Source organism: Panthera onca, chromosome B4 (assembly GCF_046562875.1).
Source record: "Panthera onca isolate mPanOnc1 chromosome B4, mPanOnc1 haplotype 2, whole genome shotgun sequence".
NCBI lineage: Eukaryota > Metazoa > Chordata > Mammalia > Carnivora > Felidae > Panthera > Panthera onca.
The window spans coordinates 13,582,583-13,605,796 of record NC_138345.1 but is presented as its reverse complement, the minus strand read 5'-3'; the positions used below and the strand labels follow the sequence as shown (position 1 = coordinate 13,605,796).

The 23,214-nt window shown below is 42.6% G+C and overlaps 2 protein-coding genes across 3 annotated transcripts in view; both read right to left on the bottom strand.

The window, feature by feature from the left end:
• Positions 1–23,179, bottom strand: part of HSPA14 (heat shock protein family A (Hsp70) member 14) — a 43,173-nt gene extending 19,994 nt beyond the window's left edge. Inside the window, exons 1-10 of the mRNA XM_060659277.3 lie at positions 23,007–23,179; positions 21,672–21,752; positions 21,516–21,598; positions 13,105–13,153; positions 12,865–12,970; positions 11,742–11,832; positions 10,893–10,997; positions 9,518–9,679; positions 8,444–8,599; positions 2,311–2,413 (exon numbers count right to left, since the gene is read on the bottom strand). Of these exons, the coding sequence (XP_060515260.1) occupies positions 2,311–2,413; positions 8,444–8,599; positions 9,518–9,679; positions 10,893–10,997; positions 11,742–11,832; positions 12,865–12,970; positions 13,105–13,153; positions 21,516–21,598; positions 21,672–21,752; positions 23,007–23,063 (993 nt within the window). The 5' untranslated portion in view covers positions 23,064–23,179. The remainder of the gene's footprint in view (positions 1–2,310; positions 2,414–8,443; positions 8,600–9,517; positions 9,680–10,892; positions 10,998–11,741; positions 11,833–12,864; positions 12,971–13,104; positions 13,154–21,515; positions 21,599–21,671; positions 21,753–23,006) is intronic.
• MSANTD7 (Myb/SANT DNA binding domain containing 7) lies at positions 14,945–21,600 on the bottom strand. 2 transcript variants are annotated; one of them, XM_060659284.2, is made up of 3 exons: positions 21,516–21,600; positions 18,766–19,494; positions 14,945–18,252 (listed from the first exon to the last, which is right to left on the bottom strand). In XM_060659284.2, exons 2-3 carry the CDS (start codon positions 19,325–19,327, stop codon positions 17,729–17,731), a joined length of 1,086 nt encoding a protein of 361 aa, XP_060515267.1. In that variant the 5' UTR covers positions 19,328–19,494; positions 21,516–21,600; the 3' UTR covers positions 14,945–17,728. The 2 variants fall into 2 exon arrangements, with proteins under 2 accessions (XP_060515267.1, XP_060515268.1); XM_060659285.2 differs by lacking the exon at positions 18,766–19,494 and having other exon boundaries at positions 21,516–21,595.
• Positions 23,180–23,214: the final 35 nt, after the last annotated feature.

Here is a 23,214-nt window from a genome sequence, read left to right as displayed (position 1 = left end):
GCCTGAGCTCCAGCCCCGGTTTCACGGTGGCTCCACCACTTACGTGCTTAACCTCTTGGGAAACCATGGTTTCCTCATCTGAACACAGAGACGATGATGCCTACCTCATGGTGCTGCTGTGAGCATTCACTGTTTTAAGGCTTGTAAAAGTCCAGTCAATCCCTCCTCCCTCTCCATAGGAGGATTTTCCCTCCACACCCACTGCCACTGCCCTGACGCTGCAGCCCTCTCCGCAGCTGGGGTACGTGTCCCGGCCCCGCTGTCAGGCCTGGCCATGTGTCTAGCTGTGGCCAACGGAATGGGAGTCCACTGAAGTGCACTGTATCTGAGCAGAAGCTTTTTAAAAGCCGTGCGTGTTCTCGCAAGCTCTCTCCTTTCCCCTCTGCCATGAGAAATGCCCGTCCCAGATAGCCGCTCCTTCAGCCCGGGGTCACGGAATGAGAAGCCCGTTTTAGAAAACAGCTGTAGCAACAGACCTACAGTCACCTTTAGCTGCCCACCTGCAGCTGGGGGTTGTTTGTTACTGTAAGGTCAACAAACTAGAGACAACTCCGTTTTGAAGTTCTCGAAACTTATATTTTAGAAATATCTGGTGAGTGAATCTTTAACAGCATTCTTTATCCAAGCAATGTATTTGATCTGAATTCAGGCATTTGAGAACTGTACCATTTGTGATATCGTGATATCTAAATGTCAGGGCTCTATGACCACTTAATGAAGGGAGAGAACTTAGGTTAACCGATCACTTATTATGGTACACACGATATTTCACTTAACCCTCACAACAACCCTAAAGAAGACTGTAGTATATTACTACATAATACTGTATATTACAGTTAATATTCCGATTATGTAAAGCATTTGTATAAATACATTTTTTAAAAACTGCAAAGATTTAAATAAATACGCAAAGAAAATGAAGTATTTAGGCAGAAGGAAACACAAAATTAAACATTTAAGAGAAAATCCTCTGGTATCAATAAAATATTCAGACTATCTTTCTTCAACAATTCTTTCTTTAAATGGTAAGACTCAGAGTCAGGGAGGGAAAATGCCTGTCTTTAGGTACTGCTGATAATGAGTATTAGTTAATGCAACTTTTTCTTTTTAAATTTAAATCCAAGTTAGTTACATATGAGGCAACTCTGTTAGAAAGTAACTGAAGGTAAAGGTAGTCTTACACTATTTATACTCTTCAACCCAATAATTTTACATTGGGAATCCACCCCAAATATGGTAAAAGCCGATGTTCAAAGGTGGGCATCACTTTTGGGTGATGAGGGGGAGACCCAACCTAGTGTCCACAATAGATCAATGAAATAATCTATGGTGCCTTTCCCTTCCTAGCATATTAAGAATCTATTTAAAATTGTGTTATGAATATTCTACAGTAATATGGGGAAAGGAATTGGTTATAATATTATATAAAGAAAATAAAATTCAAAATCGTACAGATTGGATTAGTTAGAAATGTTCCAAGATACAACAGTGGTTGCCTTTTGGTATTTCCTGCATTTTTTTTTATGAGTATTTTTTTAAAGGAGTAGAAACAATCTTGGGGGAAAAGGAAATATTAACAATTTGAATACTTTTGAAAGTCTCAAAATGCTTTCTTATGCGAGCAGAGAAAAGCGGTCTGGTGTACTGTTAACAGCAAACTTGGGAACTATGCGGTGTAAAATCCTGGTTCAACCGCTAACTACGTGATTGCCCAGAAGTTACTCGTCATTCTGTACCTCGGTGCGTTCACTGAAAAAATGGGGATAAATACAAGCACCTGCCTCATAGTGTTGTTGGTGAGGATTCAATGAGTTAACCCATGTAAAATACTTAGAAACAGTGCTTGGCACATAGAAAACATGCAAACACCTGTCAGCTTTTGCTTACATATTAAAAAATATTCTGCAGGGGTGCCTGGTGACTCGGTCAGTTAAGTATCTGACTTCAGCTTGGGTCATGATCTCACAGTTCGTAGGGTCAAGCCCACATCCGGCTCTCTGCTCTCAGCATTGAGCCTGCTTCGGATCCTCTGTGTCCCTCGCTATCTGCCCCAACCCCGCTCTCAAAAATAAATAAACATTGAAAAAAATATATACATATTGGAAAGGAACTATTCTTTTTTTGCTAGGAAACTGGTAAATATTTACCACTGGAGCCAATAATAAAAAATTCCATTTTCCTTGCTCATTAACACAAGCTCAGAAAATATTTAAATTAACAAAAATATTATCTTAGTACCAAGGGGCCATTTCCTAAATCCCAAGTCTGAAACTACTCCTAAAATAAATAAGAAAAATATAAAAGTATTACCTTATTGATATCATCTGCTGTAAATCCACTTTGTTCTAAGAGTTCTCTGATTGCTTCTATACATTTATTAAAAAGTGGAGAACAGAGAAGTTCAAATCTTGCTCTGTAAACATACACACACACACACACAGAGGAAAAAGCAAGGAGAAAGGCTTAATACAATGAAACAAGTTTTCTTGTGAAGGGTAATGCCAAAGCCTAATGTGATGTTTTAAGAACAAGTTTGTAGGGGCACTTGGGTGGCTCAGTCGGCTGAGCCTCTGACTCTTGATTTCGGCTCAGGTCATGATCTCACGGTTTGTGGGTTCGAGCTCTACATCAGCGCAGAGCCTGCTTGGGATTCTCTCTCTCCCTCTCTCTGCCTCTCCCCACCCCCTTGCACCCATACATTCTCTCCCTCGCTCAAAATAAATAAATAAACTTAAAAAAAAAAAAGAACAGGTTTGTGAACAGAACAAGATATTTAACACCTAGCAGTGAACTCCACAGGGAGAAAACATCTGAATTATTCATCTACAAATGTATGAAGGCATTCAATGTCAAATTCAGTTGGAAGATTCTTACCCATGGCTTACTTGTAAGCTTTCAAAAAAAACCTAAAAATAAATACTCAGTGTATGGCATTCCCAACAAAGCCAGATTCAAACCAAACCATCATTTACAAGCTTTTGCTATTTTTGTATGTTAAAAGTTTAAAAGATTATTTCTCATTATTATTATTATTTTTTTTTTTTTATAATCTGAGACTATGCTGTACATAAACTTAGTTCTCTTGCTCTGAGAAGCTCGAATGCTAGCATATAATTTTAAGAAAGATCTATGTTTGGGGCGCCTGGGTGGCTCAATTGGTTAAGCGTCTGACTTCAGCTCAGGTCATGATCTTGTGGTCCACGAGTTTGAGCCCTGCATCGGTCTCTGTACTGACAGCTCAGAGCCTGGAGCCTGCTTTGGATTCTGTGTCTCCTTCACTCTCTGTCCCTCCCCTCACTAGTACTCTGTCTCTGTCTCTCAAAAATAAATAAAAACATTTAAAAAATTTTTAAAAAATCTATGTTTATGAAAAATGCATTCCCTAATTTCATACTAAACTTAAATGCAGATGACTGATTTTTATTTTTTGTGCTACCTGTAGATACTGAAATATACTTTACCATTGAAATCTTTGTGATAAAGGCAAAATTTCTTTAATGAAACATTATAAATTCTATTTCATTCCTAATAGATAAGCAGTAATAAACACACACTGAGAACTTGGACAAACTCAGTACTAAGTTAGAAATTCTAGAAACAGAAAAAATACACAACATTCTGCCCACAAAGAGATTTCTGTTCAATTTAATACCTTTCTATCTTTGGGGCTATAGTTTGAAATCTCTCTTAAAAGAGCTAGTGCAGTGCTAATAGAACTTTCTATGAGCCACCAGCCATGTCAGGCTATTGAACACTTGAACTGTGGCTAGTGCTACTGAGGACCTGAATTTTTACTGCTCTTCCTTTTCCCCCTGTTATTTATTTCTAATTAATTAAAATTTAAATAGCCACTGGCTACTGGTTATAGTGCTGGGCACACAGATCTAGAATCTTCAGGAAAGCCCAGGGAGGGTGAAGAAGCTAAACTCTAAGGGCCAGATGAGGAGTAAATTTAACCAAATACAGTCAGTAGAATCCTAAAAATAATACTGTAATTCTGGAAATTTTCACTATGTTTCCAAGTTACCTATTAGGTTGTTGAGAGGTCTGAATAGTGAACCATTGGTAGGTATTATTACTGTTAGTAACATGCCAGGCAAAATGATAGGGCAATGTGCTCTCTTTGGACTCTCTCCGGGTAAAGGCATAGTCACTTGAAACCAATATTTTGGGTTCTGTAAAAGATAAGGGAATTTAAAACAATTTTATGTACATTAAACCTGTGTTCACTAAATATCATGAACACCATCGAAACTTAAAAAGGTTGCCAATGGATGACCAGAGCCAACAAAACCAAGACAGACAAGAATCTTCACTAGAGTATGACAGTGACAGTATGGACGTCGGGAGTCAAACTAGCTGGGTTTGAACGCCCAGTCCGTAGCTAACACTACACATTCTTACTCTGGAGCCCTGGGCAAGAATGAGACATCTGTTTCAGCTTCCTCATGTGTGAAGTACGGAAAAGACCACTACTTACTTCACGGGCTGTTATCGGGATTTGAGGAGTTAACACGTACTACTACTTAGACTCCTGCTACACTGTGTTCACTGGTAAGTTAAATACCATTGAAACATGTGTAAGCCCCACATCAAATTTAAGCAGCAATTTAAGCCTTTCTTTCAAAGACCTAGGATGCTTTTTCACACACTACTCTTTGTAGCTGTAAATAACAGCGCAAGCAATCACAACTGATGTCATTACTTTGGGAACGTTGGGAAGGGTTATTTAGTCTGACAAGAACTACACCTCACAAGTAAACACGGGAGAGCTCTCCTTCTACTGATGGCTAATAAATCTCAAAAGGACGAACAAAAAAACCCAAGGTGAGAAAATTACACCTAAATATAAATGTATTTGGAATTTTGTTCTTGTTGTTATTTTAATTCTCCATTTTATTTTCTCAGTATTAACCCTAATAATTCTCAGAAACCCTCATATAAATTAACAGCAGGGTGCAGCCCAGTGGTTATTAAGGCTTCTTCACAGCATTTTATTACAACTAACTTTTGTTCCCAAGCAACTGATTCAGGGCCCATTTTTCAGCTTAGCCCCGCTGCTGATTCTTTTACAGAACCTGAAAATGACTGTATAACATAACCGCGGCCAACACCACAGCTGACGGAGTTCTGAGGCCAGACAACCACCACTCTGCTCCACGGGGTTCAGGCCCTGTGCCTCCCCGGGACAGCCGTGCTGCTATGTGGGGACGGCATACTTGCGATGCACTTCACCAGTTGGCTTAGAAACCGTGGGAGATTTCATCACATATTTTTACTCCAGGGGGAGGCATAAAGTCATGTAGAGACGTTATTAATAATTTTATACCTCAGTATCTTACGTTTGCTTGATCCATTATTTTAACTTAGAAAAGAAAAACCTAAATATGGTAAAGAAACTATTGTTCTTCATCTTTCATTGTAGGGAGTCAACAGAGTACATGTAAATTTCATGAATCAGGGTGAAAATCTCTCATTTAGAAATACGGAGACAACTCTAAGGAACCAAAAACAGTAAGTTAAAAATGGCTGCCTCTGAATCACATAAAGAAATAAAATATTGGTATGTACTGCAACATAAACGATCCTTAAAAACATGCTAAGTGATGGAAACCAAACATGGAAGGTCATATACCATATGATTTCCTTTATGTGAAATGTCCAGTGTAGACAAAAACATAAAGAAAGTACATAGGTGGTTGCCAGAGGTTGAGAGTGGTGGGAACAGGAAGTGACTGCTAATGGGTATAGAATTTCTTTTGGGAACGAAAATGTTCTAGAAGCAGAACCAGAAACAGATACTGGTTGGTAATAGTTTCATAAGTCTGTGAATATACAAAAGTCCACAGAACTATACACTTTTATGGTATTTGAATATTTTAATAAAGTCATTAAAACAATTTGTTTTTCTTAAATGGGTGCCTCTAATGAAGAGGCTGGGCAGGAGAAAAGTGAGATGACACCAGTCCAGTATCATCAACTCTGCTATCCTATTTCCTACCACCTTTTCCATATCATCTCTGCTGTCATATCCCTCTCAGGACCCATCCTCACGCCCTTACAGTCTCAAAGTTCCCCTGCATCGACTCTCTTACACCTCCAAGGTCTTGCTCCCGGGCCCTGGTCACACTAACACCTGAAATGCTAGCCTGCTTCCCATGGTCCCCTTCCCCCCACACTCCTGCCAGAGACACCCTTCCAGCCACATTTTAGACAATGGCGCCTCCTGCTCCCTACACTTAGGAAGCTCTTTATTACCACCAGGATGGGGCCCTGGCTCCGCAGCAGGCATTCAGGGCCTGGCCGGGTTCATCCTGGCCTCTCCATCCTGAATTCTAATTAGGGTCAGCCTTCACCCAGATGCCGGTCGTGCAGCGCCCCCACCTCCACCCAACACACACAGACGGTGCCACAAAAGGTCAGACCCCTGCTTACAGACCGGTGCAGCCCCCTCACCTCTTGGAGCAAGTGCGTCATCTCTCCCGGACAGTGTCCCTCCCCAGAGCGGAAGGACTCCAGCTGCTCTGTACCCCAGGGACTCTAAGCAGACTGTCTCCCACTTCTCCAGGACTAAATTGGGCTCAGCTCCCCCAAGGCTTGGAGCCTCCCTAAGCATCTCAGGCCCGTGTCCTGAACCACAGGCGAAGCACCCGCAGGCCATGAGGCCTCAGTAGCTGATGGAACCACCTTGGAAAGGGGACTGAGAATTCCTCGGGACCAGGGCTTGAACTTGTCCACATTCCCTGCCCAGCAAGCACAGAGCTCACAGGACAGCATCAACCTGAACCAGGCACTGAATACATGAGGTAAGGTGGGAGGAGGAAGGGGGGGTGCTGCCGGCCAAAGGGGCTGCCCCTCTTCCACCTAAACAACACATGGCATCACCGGGGCTCAGTACTGCGATCAGGCTGGTCGATAATGTGGTTCCAAGTCATAGAAAACTGTCTGAATTCTCCTTGTCTGTGCCCTGAAAGCCTTAAATTTCTGGCCGATTCTTTCTTTACGCGAAGTCTAGCTGCTATAAACTGAGGAACACAAAGCTAGCATGGCAGGAGACAACCTGGTCACCCCAGGGAACAGGACAGTCCTTCAGGAAAAAGCAGAGGCCCACCTCACCTGGACCTGGGCTGTGGGGAGTCCAGTGACCGTCAGAGCTCTCTTCCACAGGCCAGGCAGAGACCTGAGCACACAGAGCCCAGAAGGCCCATGGGTCAACAGCTGCCATTCCTTAGGACTGATCCGTAAGGACACTCCAGGAGGCCCACGGCAGATGGCTGCATCCCACAGGATCAGTAGAGCAGGTGCCTGCCCAGAAGCACTGGATTTGGGTGATTCACCCACAAGTGCAATACTATCCAGGCCCAAGTCTGTCAGTTTCCTGATGTGGAGCCCAGACCACAAAGTCCCTAGGTTCCGCGTCTTTGTGCAAGTCCTGAGATCTCTCTGAGGGTACCAAGGCCAACTGGTAGCTTCTGTGGATTCCTGGGAGTGCGTCTAAAGCACTAGGATGCCCGCTGGGCCCAAGAACACTGGGAACTGCGCCCAAACTCAAAGTAGGCAAACGATTTCGCACATTGTTTGCAACTTAACAAAGCCCGCCATCAGTGCACGCTTAAGGGAAGCGGGGATTGTTCCCCTCCCACGGTCCAGGTCGTCCTTCAGTGCCTCAGGGGAACTTGTGCAGACCAGAAACACTCTGGTTCGCAGCTCCCGGCCTCCCACCGGCAGGCCTCCCACCCCTGCAGGCTGGTCCCCTCCACTCTAGGCTGGTGACTTAGCAAGCTCAGGAGCGCCTCTGTCGTGGGGGGGGGGGGGGAAGGGGGTTGTTTTGCTCTGAGGTTCTGCCTGGCGGTAGGCTCGCTGTGGGGCAGGAGAAACAAAGGCGTGCTGGGCCAGAGGTCCGACCCAGTGCCAGGCACAGCGACCCAGTGCCAGGCCTGTCCTGCAGGGCTCACCGGGGCCGCCCAGCTGGCCCAATGTGGCCAGGAGCCCAGAAGCAGAGGCAGGAGGGTCGCAGAACCAAGGGGAACGGGGGCGCAAAGCAGACACAGAAGGGGCAGGCACGGGATCCGCCCTGATTGCAGGTGCCATGGGCTTCCCGCTCCTTCTCCCAACCCTCCTGGCACTGGAGGGAGGCAGCATCGGCCCCACCGCCTGGGCATTGCCTCACTCCGGCCTGGAATTTTTTTTTGTTTGTTTGTTTAAATGTTCACTTGTTTTTGAGAGAGAGAGACAGAGTATGAGTCGGGGAGGGGCAGAAACAGAGGGCCACAGAGAATTGGAAGCAGGCTCTGAGCTGTCAGCACAGAGCCCAACTCGGGGCTCGAACTCACCAACTGTGAGATCATCACCTGAGCCGAAGTCAGAGGCTTAACCAACCGAACCGTCCAGGCGCTCCCGGAATTTTGTTTTTTAAAGTTCTTTGGACTTCATTCAGTTTTACCTGGACACATTGCAGTCAAAATCCTGACCTTCATATAATGAGTCAAGGAAACAATTGGCACTTCCCAAGGTTGACAAAGAATGCTTTGCAATGTCAGCACTGTTCATCAGCTTCATCATGGCTCGGGCGTTCCCTCTCACATCATGTTTGAAGGATCTAGATTAAAAATATAGTCTCTGAAGTTTAAAAATTACTAGACCATTTAGAATTATGTAGATAATGCCTACTAGGACAATAAGCCCATACATTAATATTAATATCAGATGTTACTACAGGCTTCAAACCCTCCAAAATCTCTGAAGAAAATTCTTTGCAACTAACAGAAGGGCCTCCTTAAAAAAAATGAGTAACAAATATATTTGATACTTAGAACTGCTCAATTCTGTGGCCATAATAATAACCAATTGAGCCATCCAGGCACCCCAGTATAGGTCTTTTTGAAACAAGTAAGTAATTACCTCTTTTTCAAGACTTTTTTTACCTAGTCAGTTTAGTCAAACTGATGAAAATATTATTTCAGCCAAATATTTTTTAAGAGTGGCAATGTCCGAAATAGAACCTTTATCTATTTGACTCTTGATTTTGAATGGAATAATTACATCTAGTAACAAAACCAAAATGCTGCTTGTGATAGCAGATTAGTAATTAAATAAACACTCCATACGACACTAATTCACTGGGATGTGACTGTAACATAAGGTAACCTTCATCAGATCTAAACTTTTAAAAATTTTTCAGAAGGTATTGAGCCCTCAAGTGCTTGTACACTCCTTTATCTAGACATAATAGCAGCACCCGAGGTATTAAGAAATTTAACTGAGACCCACGTTCATGAAGTTCAACATCTGGCAGCCCTCACACTAAATGAGAAATCCGAGCCCACTGCACTGGACAACTTGCCCTCTGCTTCCCTGCAAATGCCTGGAGAGGACATTGTAACTCTAGACACAAAAATATCCAAAGCACTGAAAAAAACTCCCACATCCTCCTTTGAAGCAAGGCAATTTAAAACAGTACAAAAACCCAGAAGAGAAACTTCAATTAAAATATATCATGAAGTCCATTAATATTTACCTCTGAAACTCTGAAGCCAGATACTGCGCTAAGGTTTCTGTGAAATGTGTACCTCCTATGTTATCATCAGTGTTTGTTGAAAGAACACGATATATTCCACTGTTCACTTCCATGACACTGACAGATAAGGATGTTCCTCCAAGTTTAAACACCAAAATATTGCTTAAAAGAAAGAAAACATAAGTAAGTTATGAGAGAATCACAAAACTTTAAAGGCAGGTTGGACATTGGAAGTCACTTAGTTTAATCCCTTTATGTCACAAATAGTTGATTAGTGCTGAATTAAGCCTGGAACCCCTATATTCTGAATCAAAACCAAAGTCTGTTTTTATTTAGTTGTATATGTAAACTGGATTCTTTTGAGTAACTGGAGTTCAAAACACTAACTTTTCTTTTCGTGGTTATAATGAATCATAACAGAATTAAATACAGAAACTTTATGTGCTAATATTATCCAAGTTACCACTACAATGACACATTCTATAAAAATCAAACATGCAAAACTAGAAGCTCATTTCTGATATTCTACATAAACTAATTTCCTACTGATTTATACATACTAACTTCTTTAACTGTGAAATAGTAGTAAGGTGAAACAACTAGGGAAAATAAACACATCAGAATTAATCTCCCTAAAGGTGTCAAATTAATCTCCCTAAAGGTGTCTGTGTCAGATGTATTAGAAGTTTCAACAACTAAATTAGGAGCATGTCTTACTATTTCATTATCAAAAAACGCCTTAAATCCCATGCTGGATTCCCCCCATCTCCTGCCAAGAAAAATGTATATAAAAGACTTACTGTTTCTAAACATGTTTAATAATTGGAATTGGTAGAAAAATGAACAGTGCCTTGGCTTGAGTTGGAATTTGGCTGGGCTTACACATTTCAAATCCTCCTCCAATAAAGACAAATAATATGAGAGGGGCGCCTGGGTGGCTCAGTCGGTTGAGCGTCTGACTTTGGCTCAACCATGATCTCATGGTTCGTGGGTTCGAGCCCCACATCGGGCTCTGTGCTGACAGCTCAGAGCCTGGAGCCTGTTTCAGATTCTGTGTCTCCCTTTCTCTCTGCCCCTCCCCCCTCGCGCTATGTTTCCCTCTGTCTCAGAAATAAACAAACATTAAAAAAAAAAAAAAAGACAAATAACATGAGTAATAAGAGGACAGCAAAGTTCAATCTTCCCTCCTGTTATGTCCTTTCTCTGCTCTCCTAGGAAGTCTTTCTCATCTATTTGAAAAACGCCAGGTGAGAGTTTCAATGTCATTTCATCCATAAAGGCTTGGAACCCACTGCTTTATATAATGATCCCCATTGCTATAATCTAAAAATGTTTTCTGCACTGAAAAACTTAAAGCTGCAAATATGGTATTTACCTTTTTCCAGTGGGGCAGTCTTGTCCAATTCCATAAGCCAGAAGAGCTGCAGATGGTTCATGGATTAACCGCAAAACATTAAACCCAGCAGCTCTGGCTGCTTCCCTGTGGACAATTTGCTTTCAATGAATTTAATATCACAACACGTTCAAGTATTTTCTTGACAAAAAAAAAATAACGTGCTTATAACGAATAAAGAAAAGTCTCAAAAATGTCCATGCTTATAAATGTTAGAGATTAAGACAAATTTATAATACATTTTGGAATTTTCCAGTTTCTTTAATTTAGGGTCAGTTTTTAACATCCCACAAGTTCAAGTAAATAAAGCAATTATCTGTCCCACAAGCAACTCAGATGATTGCCAAAGTGCCAGATAAAACTCTATCCTCAAAACAAAGGTATACATGCTCATCAATTACATTTTCATAATGACCTATAAAAAATAAACGCAACTTTTTGTTTAGATGTGAAGATCTAATAAGGTGAAGAAATAATTGCAAATATATCTAAAACTGTATATATTTTTATATAATTCCAGCATAAACCTTGATTATATGAAAGTAAGGTAAAGCAACTTATAAACATGAACTTAACCCGGTAATTAAAAATATTTCCAATCAAAACAGCTTAATAAGGTACATCGAACTTTATGTTCTCTTGGCATTACAGATAGGAAATATTAATGATCGTTACTATACTTTTTACCATACTAATTACATATGTAAATATATACATCTGTTTACAAATACAATTTTATTGCCTAAGGTACTTTCAATTACAGTTTTACCTTTTACTACATTGTGATATTATAAAATCTATATTTCCTCTAAGCAAACAAGATAAACTTACCCAAGAGCATTTTTTTGCTTTTCTCCAAAATCAAATGGAACAGTAATAACTACATCATTTGCATCTGAGCCCAATACAGAATGTGCTGTTTCTGTATTAAAAAATAAATAAATAAAAATAAATTCTAATGACACAAGAAAAATGTCATGATACTTTGTGGTTTATTAATTTGTACCATGATCTTCTCACTGTAAAGATTTTCCAATTCACTTATTTGGCCACCCCATTCATGTTCTTCTCTGGCTCTCTTAAATTTGTTAAGTTTACTTACTAATTTTGGGAGCGATAGAGACAGCATGAGTGGGAGAGGGGCAGAGAGAAAGGAAGAGAGAAAGAGTCCCAAGGAGGTTGCACACTGCCAGCCGAGAGCCCGATGGAGGGCTTGAACTCACGAAAACTGTGAGATCATGACCTGAGCCAAAACCAAGAGTCCGATGCTTAACTGACTGAGCCGCCCAGGCGCCCCTCTTCTCTGGCTCTCTTAAATCGTGCAGAACTTTTTGTGGATTTGGAAATCTGTGGACACGGAACCAGGTACTTTCCAAAACGCCTGGCTCTTAGGCTTCAAAGTTTCAACCATCTCCCAAATTAGACTGCTTCCATTAACAGTGAGTCTTTCATGTGTCCGTGTGAAGACAAAACAGCGTGTTAGTTCAACACACCAGAAGAATGCCTTCCATCCCACAAATTCGTAACAATTCCAGAGCTGAAGTGAGCTTTTTCACCTGCTCCCGAATTTCCCAAATTGTTCCACAGCACTGCCACTCGGTTTTGAGCCTTCCTGGGAAGTGTTAATGAGCCAAACCTACTTAATCTACCTAAAGAACTGTTCAAAGAGCACTCTCAATCTTGAGCAGAGAAAGAAACTCTTCCCACTTATTTGGCCACTTCAATTTAAGAAGCTGTGAAAATGTGAGCCTGGCCCAACCCATTTACATTACTTCTAAGGAAACCAAAGTCAGGGAAGGTTAGTCAAATAACCAAGGTCACGTGGACAGTCAGTGACACAGTCAGGTCTAGTGTTAGGTCTCCTTAATCTGCTCAATCACCCTGCTTCTCTCCAGATCAAGAAACACCTCTAACTTTTAAGGTCAACTTTTAAAAGGTCTCTTTTGCTCAATACCTTTCATTTTACTAAATATCAGTCTGGCAACATCTTCTGGGTTAACAAACTTTGTTTCTTCTCCAGTATCTATTTCGTATCGTAACTTTCCATTCTTTTCAATGACCTATAAAGGAAATTGTAGGTGTGTTACATAAGGAATGATTTTAATAAAGATAGAAAGTTTCAAAATAATATAATTGGTTATGACCTTGGCAACGACTTTGTGTAACGGAGGGGTAATAATAGAACCATACTCACTAAACATTTACTTTCCGTGATGTATTTCTGAGCCTGCGGATCATCAGAGCTGTCCGTAAAGATAAAGATAATTATTAAAATCAGTATTGTTGATGAGTAATATTTAAAGAAGACTATATTTTTAATATCACTAAACAAATATAAAAATATAAACAAAATCATGAAGTTGCTTAATATTAACAAATCAGGATATATTATAAGTGATAGGATTAAATGGACACAATTATTTAGTGGTTATAGTAATCCTATTAAAGTGTTAACCTGCGTGCACACGCAGGCACACACACACACACGTGTTAACCTTCATGTTTGGAAGTAAATAGCTCTTATTTGTTCTGATCTTGTTATTAACAGATGCTATACATCTGAGGGTAATTTTTCAGAATATCAATGATTTTATGTCATATATACTCCCATCTGTGATGGTGAAGACTGATCACTGACAATCACTGAGATAAAAAGGATGAAAAGAAAGATGTCAAAGTAAGGGCAGACCAGAATACCTAACACCATCTTTGTTCCTTGGCTCGTGAACATGAATCAACACCCAAAGCAAAAAACAAAAAACAAAAAAACAAAAAACTGAGCTAAAGTATGAATGTTCTATGTGGAAAGGTGCAGCGTACTGCAAGTAGACAGATCTATAACGTCCTACACAAAGTAGGTATTAGATAAACGTGTACGGCAATGAAAAATTAAAACAATGGATATGATGTTGCTCAAAATACCAGTTTGTGCAGACTAAAAAATGTTTTCACGTTTATTACCTCACTTGCTCTTCACAACACCTCAGTGGGGTTAATTTGGCAGGTATTATTTGGGAGGTAATAGTTCATAGAGAGTCAATGCCTTATAAGTTAATAAGGAACAGTTGGTACTTGATTCCAGGCTTCTCTATCAGGCTGGTGTTGTTTACATCTAACCGGCTGCCTCCCAGTAACAAGGTAAATGACTAAAATACCTCTGCCCCTTTGGGCAGTGACAGGAGTCCTTGATTCTTGCTATAATTTCATCTAGAAATTAAAGGAAACCCTTCCACTTTAACCCTCCTTCCAAGGGGTTGCAGCTATTCCATTCAGAGACCAGTCTTAAAAAAGAGGAGTTGAAAATTAATAGCGACTAACTGCTGAAGTTATTGGGCATCGCAAGACCCTAACCTGCGTAAATAAGAGGAAGACAGAAGGGTTTAAGTGACTAATTTGGCTTAGAACTGTCTAGAACACTTGCAGGTTCCTCACACTTCTCTATCATCTAAAAACTGCTAAGAGAGGAAACAGGTTTAGTAAGTAGCTTGCCCAAAGTCCCATGGTTAATTCATGGCAGAACTGACTGGAATCCAGATCTTTAATACAAAGTTTAGTATTCTTTTCACTAAGCCCTCTTTTCCTCCCTTTCTCTAAATCCGGTATTTCGACTGGATCCTGGATAACTATTTTAAGAGCACGCCAAAAAAAAGATGAAGTGTGCCCATACTTATTTGCACCAATACCATTTCAGCATGACACTTACCAGTTGTTCTCTTTAGAACAAGCGTTGTGGTCAACCAGGACAATTTATCCTGTTATCTATCCATCCTGTAAGCTACCCAAGTCAAGATAGTTCGTTGCCAAAAAGCCTATATTATGGAATTTATAGACATTTTAGAAACGGAAAATTATTTCTCAACTCCCCTGCGAAGAGGGCCCCTCTCATGTGAGGACAGAAAGCACACGAAGCTCTCAGGGTCGTATGGAGGCGAGACCCTGGAGATTAGCTAGTAGAGAAGCAGAAAGCAGAGAGTGGAGGTGACGACAAATGGTCGTGGATATCGCCAGAAAGTAGCGGACTGACCACAAGTACATACAAGTAAAAACTTTATTTGTCCACACCAGGATTAAATCACTTAACAGAAACACAAAGGGTGGTGGGAGGCTGGCATACACAGCACCTCATTTACATCACGGTCTTCAGGAGGCAGAGTGTTAACCCCACCGTCGTACCACAACCTTTACAAGCACTGCCGCTTTCTCTTCCTCGTCCTTCCTTAAATGTCTCTTGCACCATCAGCAGACTGTCGGAGCTGGCACACAGCAGCACTAATGTGCTCCGGGGCGGTCTTCCCCATCACTGTCACAAGACAGTGCCTTCCACATCTGAAAGCGTTTTTACATTCATCTGTTCATCTGGCCCTCACCACACTCCCGCGAGGTAGGTAGGAGGGTTGTTTGTCTCTCCCTCTGTGGGTGAGGAATGGGAGTCACAGAGCGGTAAGGTGACCTGCCTAAGGGTGGGCAGGCACGAACGGCGGGGCCCAGAGCCTAGGCAGGGTTTCTGAGCTTGTTCTCTTTCAATGAGAATGGCCTCCTCTTAACAGTATTTTCTTTTTCTGTTTATTTCATTAAGAACTTTCCTTTTCTTCTCACATTAAAGTTATTTCACCCAAAAGATTTTCACAGTACTACCTCCTACGTTTAGCTGCACTCCTGTTCTGTAGCACTTATCTCAAATAAAGCCCTGCCTACATACTTTGCTACCATTAATAGGTTAATAGAGTACAGGCCTAACTCTCCTTTGAGTACTTCCCTGTTTTTCCAGAAAGTCTACGTACTTATATTAGTGTTACCCAGTTAAAACAGACACATACAAAGGCCTAAAACAATTGAGAAAATGCACACACACATATATCCGTTTCACTGCCTTAATATAGGCTTCTTTAAAGCAAGGAACCTACGTCTGGTGTGGTGCTTATGTAAGTGGAGTATATTAATAAATATTAATACCGTAGAATGCTCTCTTAAAATACAACTGTTACCAGTATTTCAAACATACAATATGCTACTGTGACTGAAAATATTACAATTAAAAGTTTACTTTGCCTTTTTCTTGTTATGTCACTTACAGAATTGTTTTAGAACTAGAAGGTACTAGAAAAGTCATCTAGTACAAATCATTTTAAAGAAATTGAGGCACCAAAAGGGCAAGTCACCTGCCCGAGGTCACACACCGTGACAGGGTTAGAACCCAGTGCTCTAGCACATCAGCTGCCTTCTACACGCATCACCCGTTCGTCAGTGCAGCTTGCCTGCCTCCGACTCACGCTCTGGCTATATTCCTCGTGTTGTTTTGACTCTTTCTCCACCCACCTGCATTTCCAGCACATAGGTAAGCACCCAAGCCTACAAAATATAAAACAAAACCTCTTCAAATATGCCTGCACTTGTTTTTTTCAGCCTGTAGACTGGAGAAAAGCCTTTTAAATTCCAAGGCTCTTATTTGTATTTCCTGAAAGTACTAAGCAAACCACTTAAAAGCTTTGAAGTTTGTTGGTTTCGTGACAGCCAATAATGGCATTCTTTCTAAGGTAAATTGGAAGTATGGCTCAACATCTTCGTATCTCCTAAAGGAAGCGTGGATGTTTTGGGGGAAAGGAGTACGTCTTTACTGAGGGCTTTGTGCTTAAAAGGAGTCATCTACTGCAGGCGGTCTTTATCCACACCATCCTCAGTTGTTCCCGCCGTCCTCTTCCACCACAGGCCATTAACACGGTGAACTTTTGTCTACACTGTATGAGAAAAAGTGACTTTGCAAAGTTCCCCAGAAGCAAAGTCTTCTAGGGCTTGCCTCTGTAACATACTAGACAGAAAAAAGGCTAAAGGGAAGGAATGAAATTAGCTGAAAGCACTTGGAAAACACATTCCAAACTGTTTCCACATGTTGTTCCAAGTGACGCCCTAAACCTAAAGACATGTAATTATGTATATCAGGGACCCAAATAATATGGAATGCAAAGAATTTACTTACATTTAATATTTTATAAAACAGCCAATACCTCATCATATCGAAGACCATACGAATCGTAACACACAACTGTAGCTCCCTGTCGGTTCTGAATTATATCCTCAGAGTGGTAAGACACTAAAAACCAGTGAAAGGGAAGGAAAGCTGCTTTGACCATTGAGTGCTTACTAGTAAGTATGTCATAGACACAGCAGTGAAAATATAAGAGATAAAGGTATAAACACATGGATCTGTATCAGTCTAATGAGCCAGAGAGGGATTAAAAAAATGAAAACCTTAAACTTCTAAGAAGCAGTCAAGTGAAACTGGTAAAGATTCAAGCAATGAGGTCACGCCAGACACCATAATTCTTTGTCAACTAACGTGCCTCACCCTAGCCTTACTTCGGCCAAGGTCATATGCATTAATAACTTACATGTATATAGTGTGTAGTGCTTTTAAACTTTTAAACCCTTTCACATCTACTAGCCATTGGGTCCTCACAACAACCCTGTGAGGTAGGCAGGTCAGGAGTTATTACCGGGCCCCCATACAGATGAGGAAACTGGTGTCGAGGTAAACTAAACTGCCCCACGCTAGTAGCGAGGCCGCGGCTAACCCTCTCTCTGGTCTTGACTCCATCCGTTCTGTCAGACCTCTCCTCGCATGCCCGAGAGGTCTTCCAATTCGTGAAGAAGCTTGGAAAAGCAACTAGCTCATACGTTCCCGCTACTCTGCATATGAATGGTTCATCCGTTTTTTCTTTCCTTTATTCCTAAGGACGTGTAAAAGGAGCCAGGGTACCAAAAGGCAGGTGTTGGAACTGGGCTTCTACCAGTTTAGGAAACAGCCTCTTTGTAATCAATTCTTAACTTTTGGTATTCGAAATTAACCTCTGAAGCAATTTTTCGAGCCCTAGCTGAAAAGCACCGGTGGCCTCTTCCACCGCCGTGGCCAAGCGTCTGACTGCGATCACGGCATCCCTGCGGAGCTCGTTGGCAGTGTCTTGCTGAGCACTGGCCTCCTCACCAATAGCAATCAGCCTGTCCAATTTTTCTTCCTCACGCTTTGAAAGTTCTCGTGCCAACCTCCTGTTTTCTGCCAACTCGGCCGCAATAGTCCTGGCCACTGACCGCCTTCTTCGCCTCGCCCACCGTGGAGGGGGCTCACCGGTCAAAGGCCTATCCCCACCAGAAACAAAAGGAACTGTGGAGGAGGAGACCGGAGGCCGCGGTGCGGAGGCCACCCCAGGAGTGTTTCGGCTGGTGCTGGCACACGGACTGGGCTCACCGGACACACCCAGGCGGGTCATGGGGCTGCTCTGACAGGGAGCAACCGCACCTCTGAAAAGGTGGTGGGAGCTGCTGTAGCTGGGGGTCCCTTGCGAGCACCCTGAAAAACAAAGCAACAACGTTGCAAAGAGGACATTCCTGCTAGGGGAATGCTTGGAGCCAGCAGCGGAGTTGAGAAGACAGTTACAAAACTGAGGCTGGAAAGGCCTCTTTCCACCAGGGACTGGGAAGATCTCAATTCCTTAATCTGGACTCTTTGGCCAATTGCAGTCTTACCTCTAAAACCTCCCTGTTGCCTTCCTGAACCCTTTTCCACATAGCCAGCCAGCCCCATCTCTAGTCACGAATTCCTACACACCCACTATAAATAATGGCAAAACTAGTCTGGTTCTAAAGAATACTTCGTCCACATTTAAAAAGTTCTAATACCTTAGATACTTAAGGTCATTGCCTTTAAAAACCTGGAGCCCTTTATCTGACCACGAGGCTTAAAAAATAAGAGGGCATGGGGCAGAAATGGAGACAATGTTGAAGAGCACACCGTCCAAACATATCCTGCTGTTTAGAACCGAGTGACTCTGGCACCCCGATCCTTCACATGCTTGGGAGTTACCTGCACCCGAGGATTCATCCCAGGAGTCCTCAAGGTCACTGGTTTCTCGCATCTGGTCACTGATTCTCAGTTGACAATCCTCATCTGATTCCTTAACTGTTTTCAAGATAGGCTGATGATCTGCTGCCTGAGTCCTTTTTGCTCTGAGAATGCTGGGTCCCTCTTCCCCTGGGGTGTCAGAGGCCACTAAGTTCTGATCACAGTGCTTGGCCCAAGCAGTGTCCTCCATTAAGTTGTCTGGGTCAGTCACTATCTGATTTCGGAGAAGCTGATCCAATGTATCATAAAACGGACAGTGCGGCGGATCCCCCACACTCGTGGCATGGGCAACGTACGCCTTTAAATACAACGCCTTCAGAACTTTAAACTTGGAGCGGCACTGACGTTCGGTGCGGCGGAAGCCTTCCTGCTGCATTCGCTTAGACACAGCCTGATAGACATCTGCATTATGATGCACAGTCTGGAGGCGTTGAATATACTCTGCCTCGCCTAGTATGGAGAGAAGCGTTCGTGTCTCCTGTCTGGACCACCGGATGCCCGCACTGCTATTGGAACTGGCCATAGTGGACTGGGAAGAAAGATTAGCTGTGGGAAGCTCCTGGGCAGCAAGGTGCAAATCTGAAGGTGTGGGGAAGCTCTGTGTGCTCTCAGTGTATTTCCAGGAGCCAGCCGATTCTTCCCTCTCAGGGCTAATTGTTGAGAAGCCAGGTCCAAGGACCGCATTTCTGGCTGGAAGGCCACAGGGGAATGAGAGTTACAGAGAGGGTCGTGAGGATAATCGTGGCAGCAAGTTAAGTGGTGCTCCCTGTAAGTACGGTGCAAACAGGCAGGATGCCAAGACTAAGAAAGCCCAACTTGGGGAGTTTGCCCAGGACAGGTACCGGACCAGGGGCTTCAAGGGGTCTTATTGGCTTGATAAAAGGGGACTGGCTCCTCCACAAAAGACAGAGTGCTTCTGAGGCCAAGACCTGATACAAGTGCATATCTGTAAAAATCACCTTGTGTTCTAAGTAGACTGAGGGCAGAACATGTGGACCAGGACGCAGCTCACTCCAGAGAAGTGCACGCAGGATCATGGTGTAACGGCAGGTCTGAAGAGCGCTCATCCTCTACTAGCCCTGGGGCTATATAATACCCACCTGACTGTCACCACTGCACTTTGTTAAAAGGTTAACTTTGGGGGCGAGAAAAGTACACTTAAGTTGTTCCTGACAATACAAAGATGTTGCATGATATGGCAGAAGACAACCGTATCATTACTCTGATCATCTGCCCTAAAAAAGGGCTACCAGGACAAAGATCTACTGAAATGTTCTGTATCTGGATCGTATCAATGTCATATCCTGGTTGTGCCACTGTACTATAGTTTTCCAAGATGTTACCATCGAGAGAAAGTGGTAAATCCAGTAATATATTGGATTTCTCTGTTATTACTTCCTACAACAGTATGTAAATCTACAATGATCTCAAAATAAGAAGTTTAATAAAGAAAAAAAAAAGCCCTATTTTGGCTGCGTATAGCGAATCTAGCTTCAAGGCCCATGTACGGCTCCCCGCCTTTTTAGAGGTTTTTTTTTTTAACTTGCAAATTTTTGACACCAGCTAATTTATTTTCAATATGCTCAATACTAAGTTTTATCAACACATAAATGGATATGGGAATATATTTATCATCACAAAAATTTTAATTCTCTCTAAAATATTATCATTTTTGACTTCGTGCATAAACACCCTAAGGGGGAAAAATAATTATCAAGTTCAGCTTAAATATGTGTAAGGGGTAATAAAAAAAAAATACCTGTACATATAAAAGAAATAAATATTAGATTTAATCCATAACCCTCGAATCCTAAGATCAACACAGGACATTTCTACTTAAACTCTCAGAAGTAGAAAGAACCTGAGGCTAAGTTAGAAGTCCTGAACCACAGTCCTATCTAGCTCACCCCTCTAACTGAGTAATACTGTAACTTCTACGTGTCTTGATTTTCTCATCTACAAATGGGAAGAAATAAAACCTGCCCTTCCAATCTTTTAGGGATTTGATAGGATTAAATAATAGATGTGAAAGCACTTTGAAAATTTAAAAACACTGTATCAAGTATTACTACTCCAGTGAAAATGAAAACCTCTAATTATTATGTCAATCTATAATTCGAGGAGACAGAAGTCTGGAGAAGCAAGCCTCTTTAATCTTTTAATTAAAGTTACAACAGATGATTAACCTGATTCTTAAGATGTTAATTAAACTGTTTCTTTAATGATTAAATTCATAATGCAGCTGGAAAAGTTAGTTCCCAGAAAGTGTCACAAAAGGACCCGAGGAAGAAAATCAATAGCTTCTATATACATTATGACCAACTGTAATAGATTTTGCAAAATTCAACTTCAGTACAGAAAAATCTTCAAATTCCCACAAAATCTTTCAAATTCCTTCAGTGACGTAAAAAGGTGAAAAGTCCAAATTACCACTTCTAAATGACACAAATTATCAAACTATGTGAATGGTGGCATTCATCAATAAGAACAGACCCGTCGGCAAGAAACAAATATCTGAGTGAATCCCATCCTTGATAAGATTCAACACTAATTATCAAAAGAAAGAGCCTACTTGGGATAATCTCTGAAATGACTCAATCATAAAAAGCAACAGAAAACCAAACTGGTGTTTCCAGTTTCATTGCACATTATGTTCAGAATGTATAAACACATTTTCTTCCCATATGTAAGATTATTATTTTATTCCGTACCTTCTGCCAAGGATCTGCTTTACTTTCATTACTGTATTTGAAATATTTCTTATTCTACTTTGTTTTGCTGCCAATCCAACAACCTGAAAAAGAGCAGTATATTACAATGCATGTAATTCTGCTTATTTCAAAATACAAAAATGAGGGAAATAGTACCTCTTCATTTTCTGTGTAAGCAACTACAGCTGGAGTAACTCTGTCACCTGCATCATTTGCAACCACATCAGCCCGGCCATCCTGGAAAAAAAAAAAATAGAACTCTATTAGGTCTTTTGAAAACAAAACACATATAGACATATACAGATAGATAGTCCCATCAGACATATGTGGACCAGTGTTATCTTGCCACATGCGTAGATAGAAAAATCGTTACATCAATATTTTAAATTTGTAGATTCAATGGCCGTTATTAATTTCCTAGATTTTATACAAGGTCAGTGTTCCACAAAGAACTGCCTCATTTTTTCTATCCAGTCGATAAATGGATCAAACATAATAATCTTTCTATATACAATAACAAGCCTTATGACATCACCCTTTCTAGTTTTCGTTCTTCCCCGACAGGTACATCTTTCTTCCTTTTTCTACGTATGATGAAGTAGCACTAAATCTCTTTGGTTTTCCTTCCAAGTTACTTGACATTTACGTGCGAGACTAATATTAGGGGAGTTGGTTATTATTGTTCCTCTCGCCTCCCCACTGATGCCAAGAAGCTACAACTCCTTGTTAAGCTCTCTCATTCAAGAAAGGTCAAGTAGAGCATGCCACCAACTCGATTCACACGCTTCGAGGGATTAGCAACTCCAGTTTCAGATCGCGACAACCCGGTCCTTTCGCGGCAAACATTCAGAAGCCGCCGGTGTCGGACGTTCAGGCCCACCTCCGGGCCTCCAGTGCCCTGGAGATCCTCGAGACCCCTCCCGGCCTCCGGCAGCCCTGAGGTCCCTGGGACGGCCCCTCTCCAGCTTCCCTGCAGCCCTGATGTCTCCGAGACCTCCCAGGCCTCAGCTGCCCAGACGTCCCCGGGACCGCCCCCTCCGGGTCTCCGGCGGCCCTGACGTCTCCAGGACCGCCCCTCTCCGCGCCTCCTGTGGTCCTGATGTCCCCAAGACCCTCCGGGCCACCGGCGGGCCTGACGCCCCGGGGACCAGCCGTCCTCGAGATCTCTCCGGGCCTCCAACGGCCCTTACGTCCCCAGGACCGCCCCCCACCAGGCCTTTTGCGGCCGGGACGTTTCCAGACCCCGCGCGCCCACGTCGTCACAACCGTCCGCCAGGACGCAGTGGACTTTCCGGAGGAGCTGCGAATGACGAGGCCGGTCCGCCCGGCGCTTCGCCTCCAAACTTGCCCCCAGTAATGTCTCTCCACGCGACATTCCTAGGCCGGCGACACGCCGTTCACAAACCCCGCAGGAGATCAAAGGACTTGGCTCCGCACCGGGAGAACTGGGTGGCCGACATTAATCACAAACCAGCCCCCCCAGGCCCTCACCTTATAGACGGCCACACAGGCTGAAGTGCAGCCCAGGTGAACTCCGATGGCCGCCATGAGGCGGCAGAGACGGCGGCAGCAGTAACGAGGGGTCCCCCTGTGCCAACAGCTCCCGGCCTCCGAACAGCCCCATCAGGCACCGCGGAAATTTCACGTTCCCGCCCGCCCACTGCGTCCCGTCCATCCGCCCCGGCCTCCCGCGTCGCCG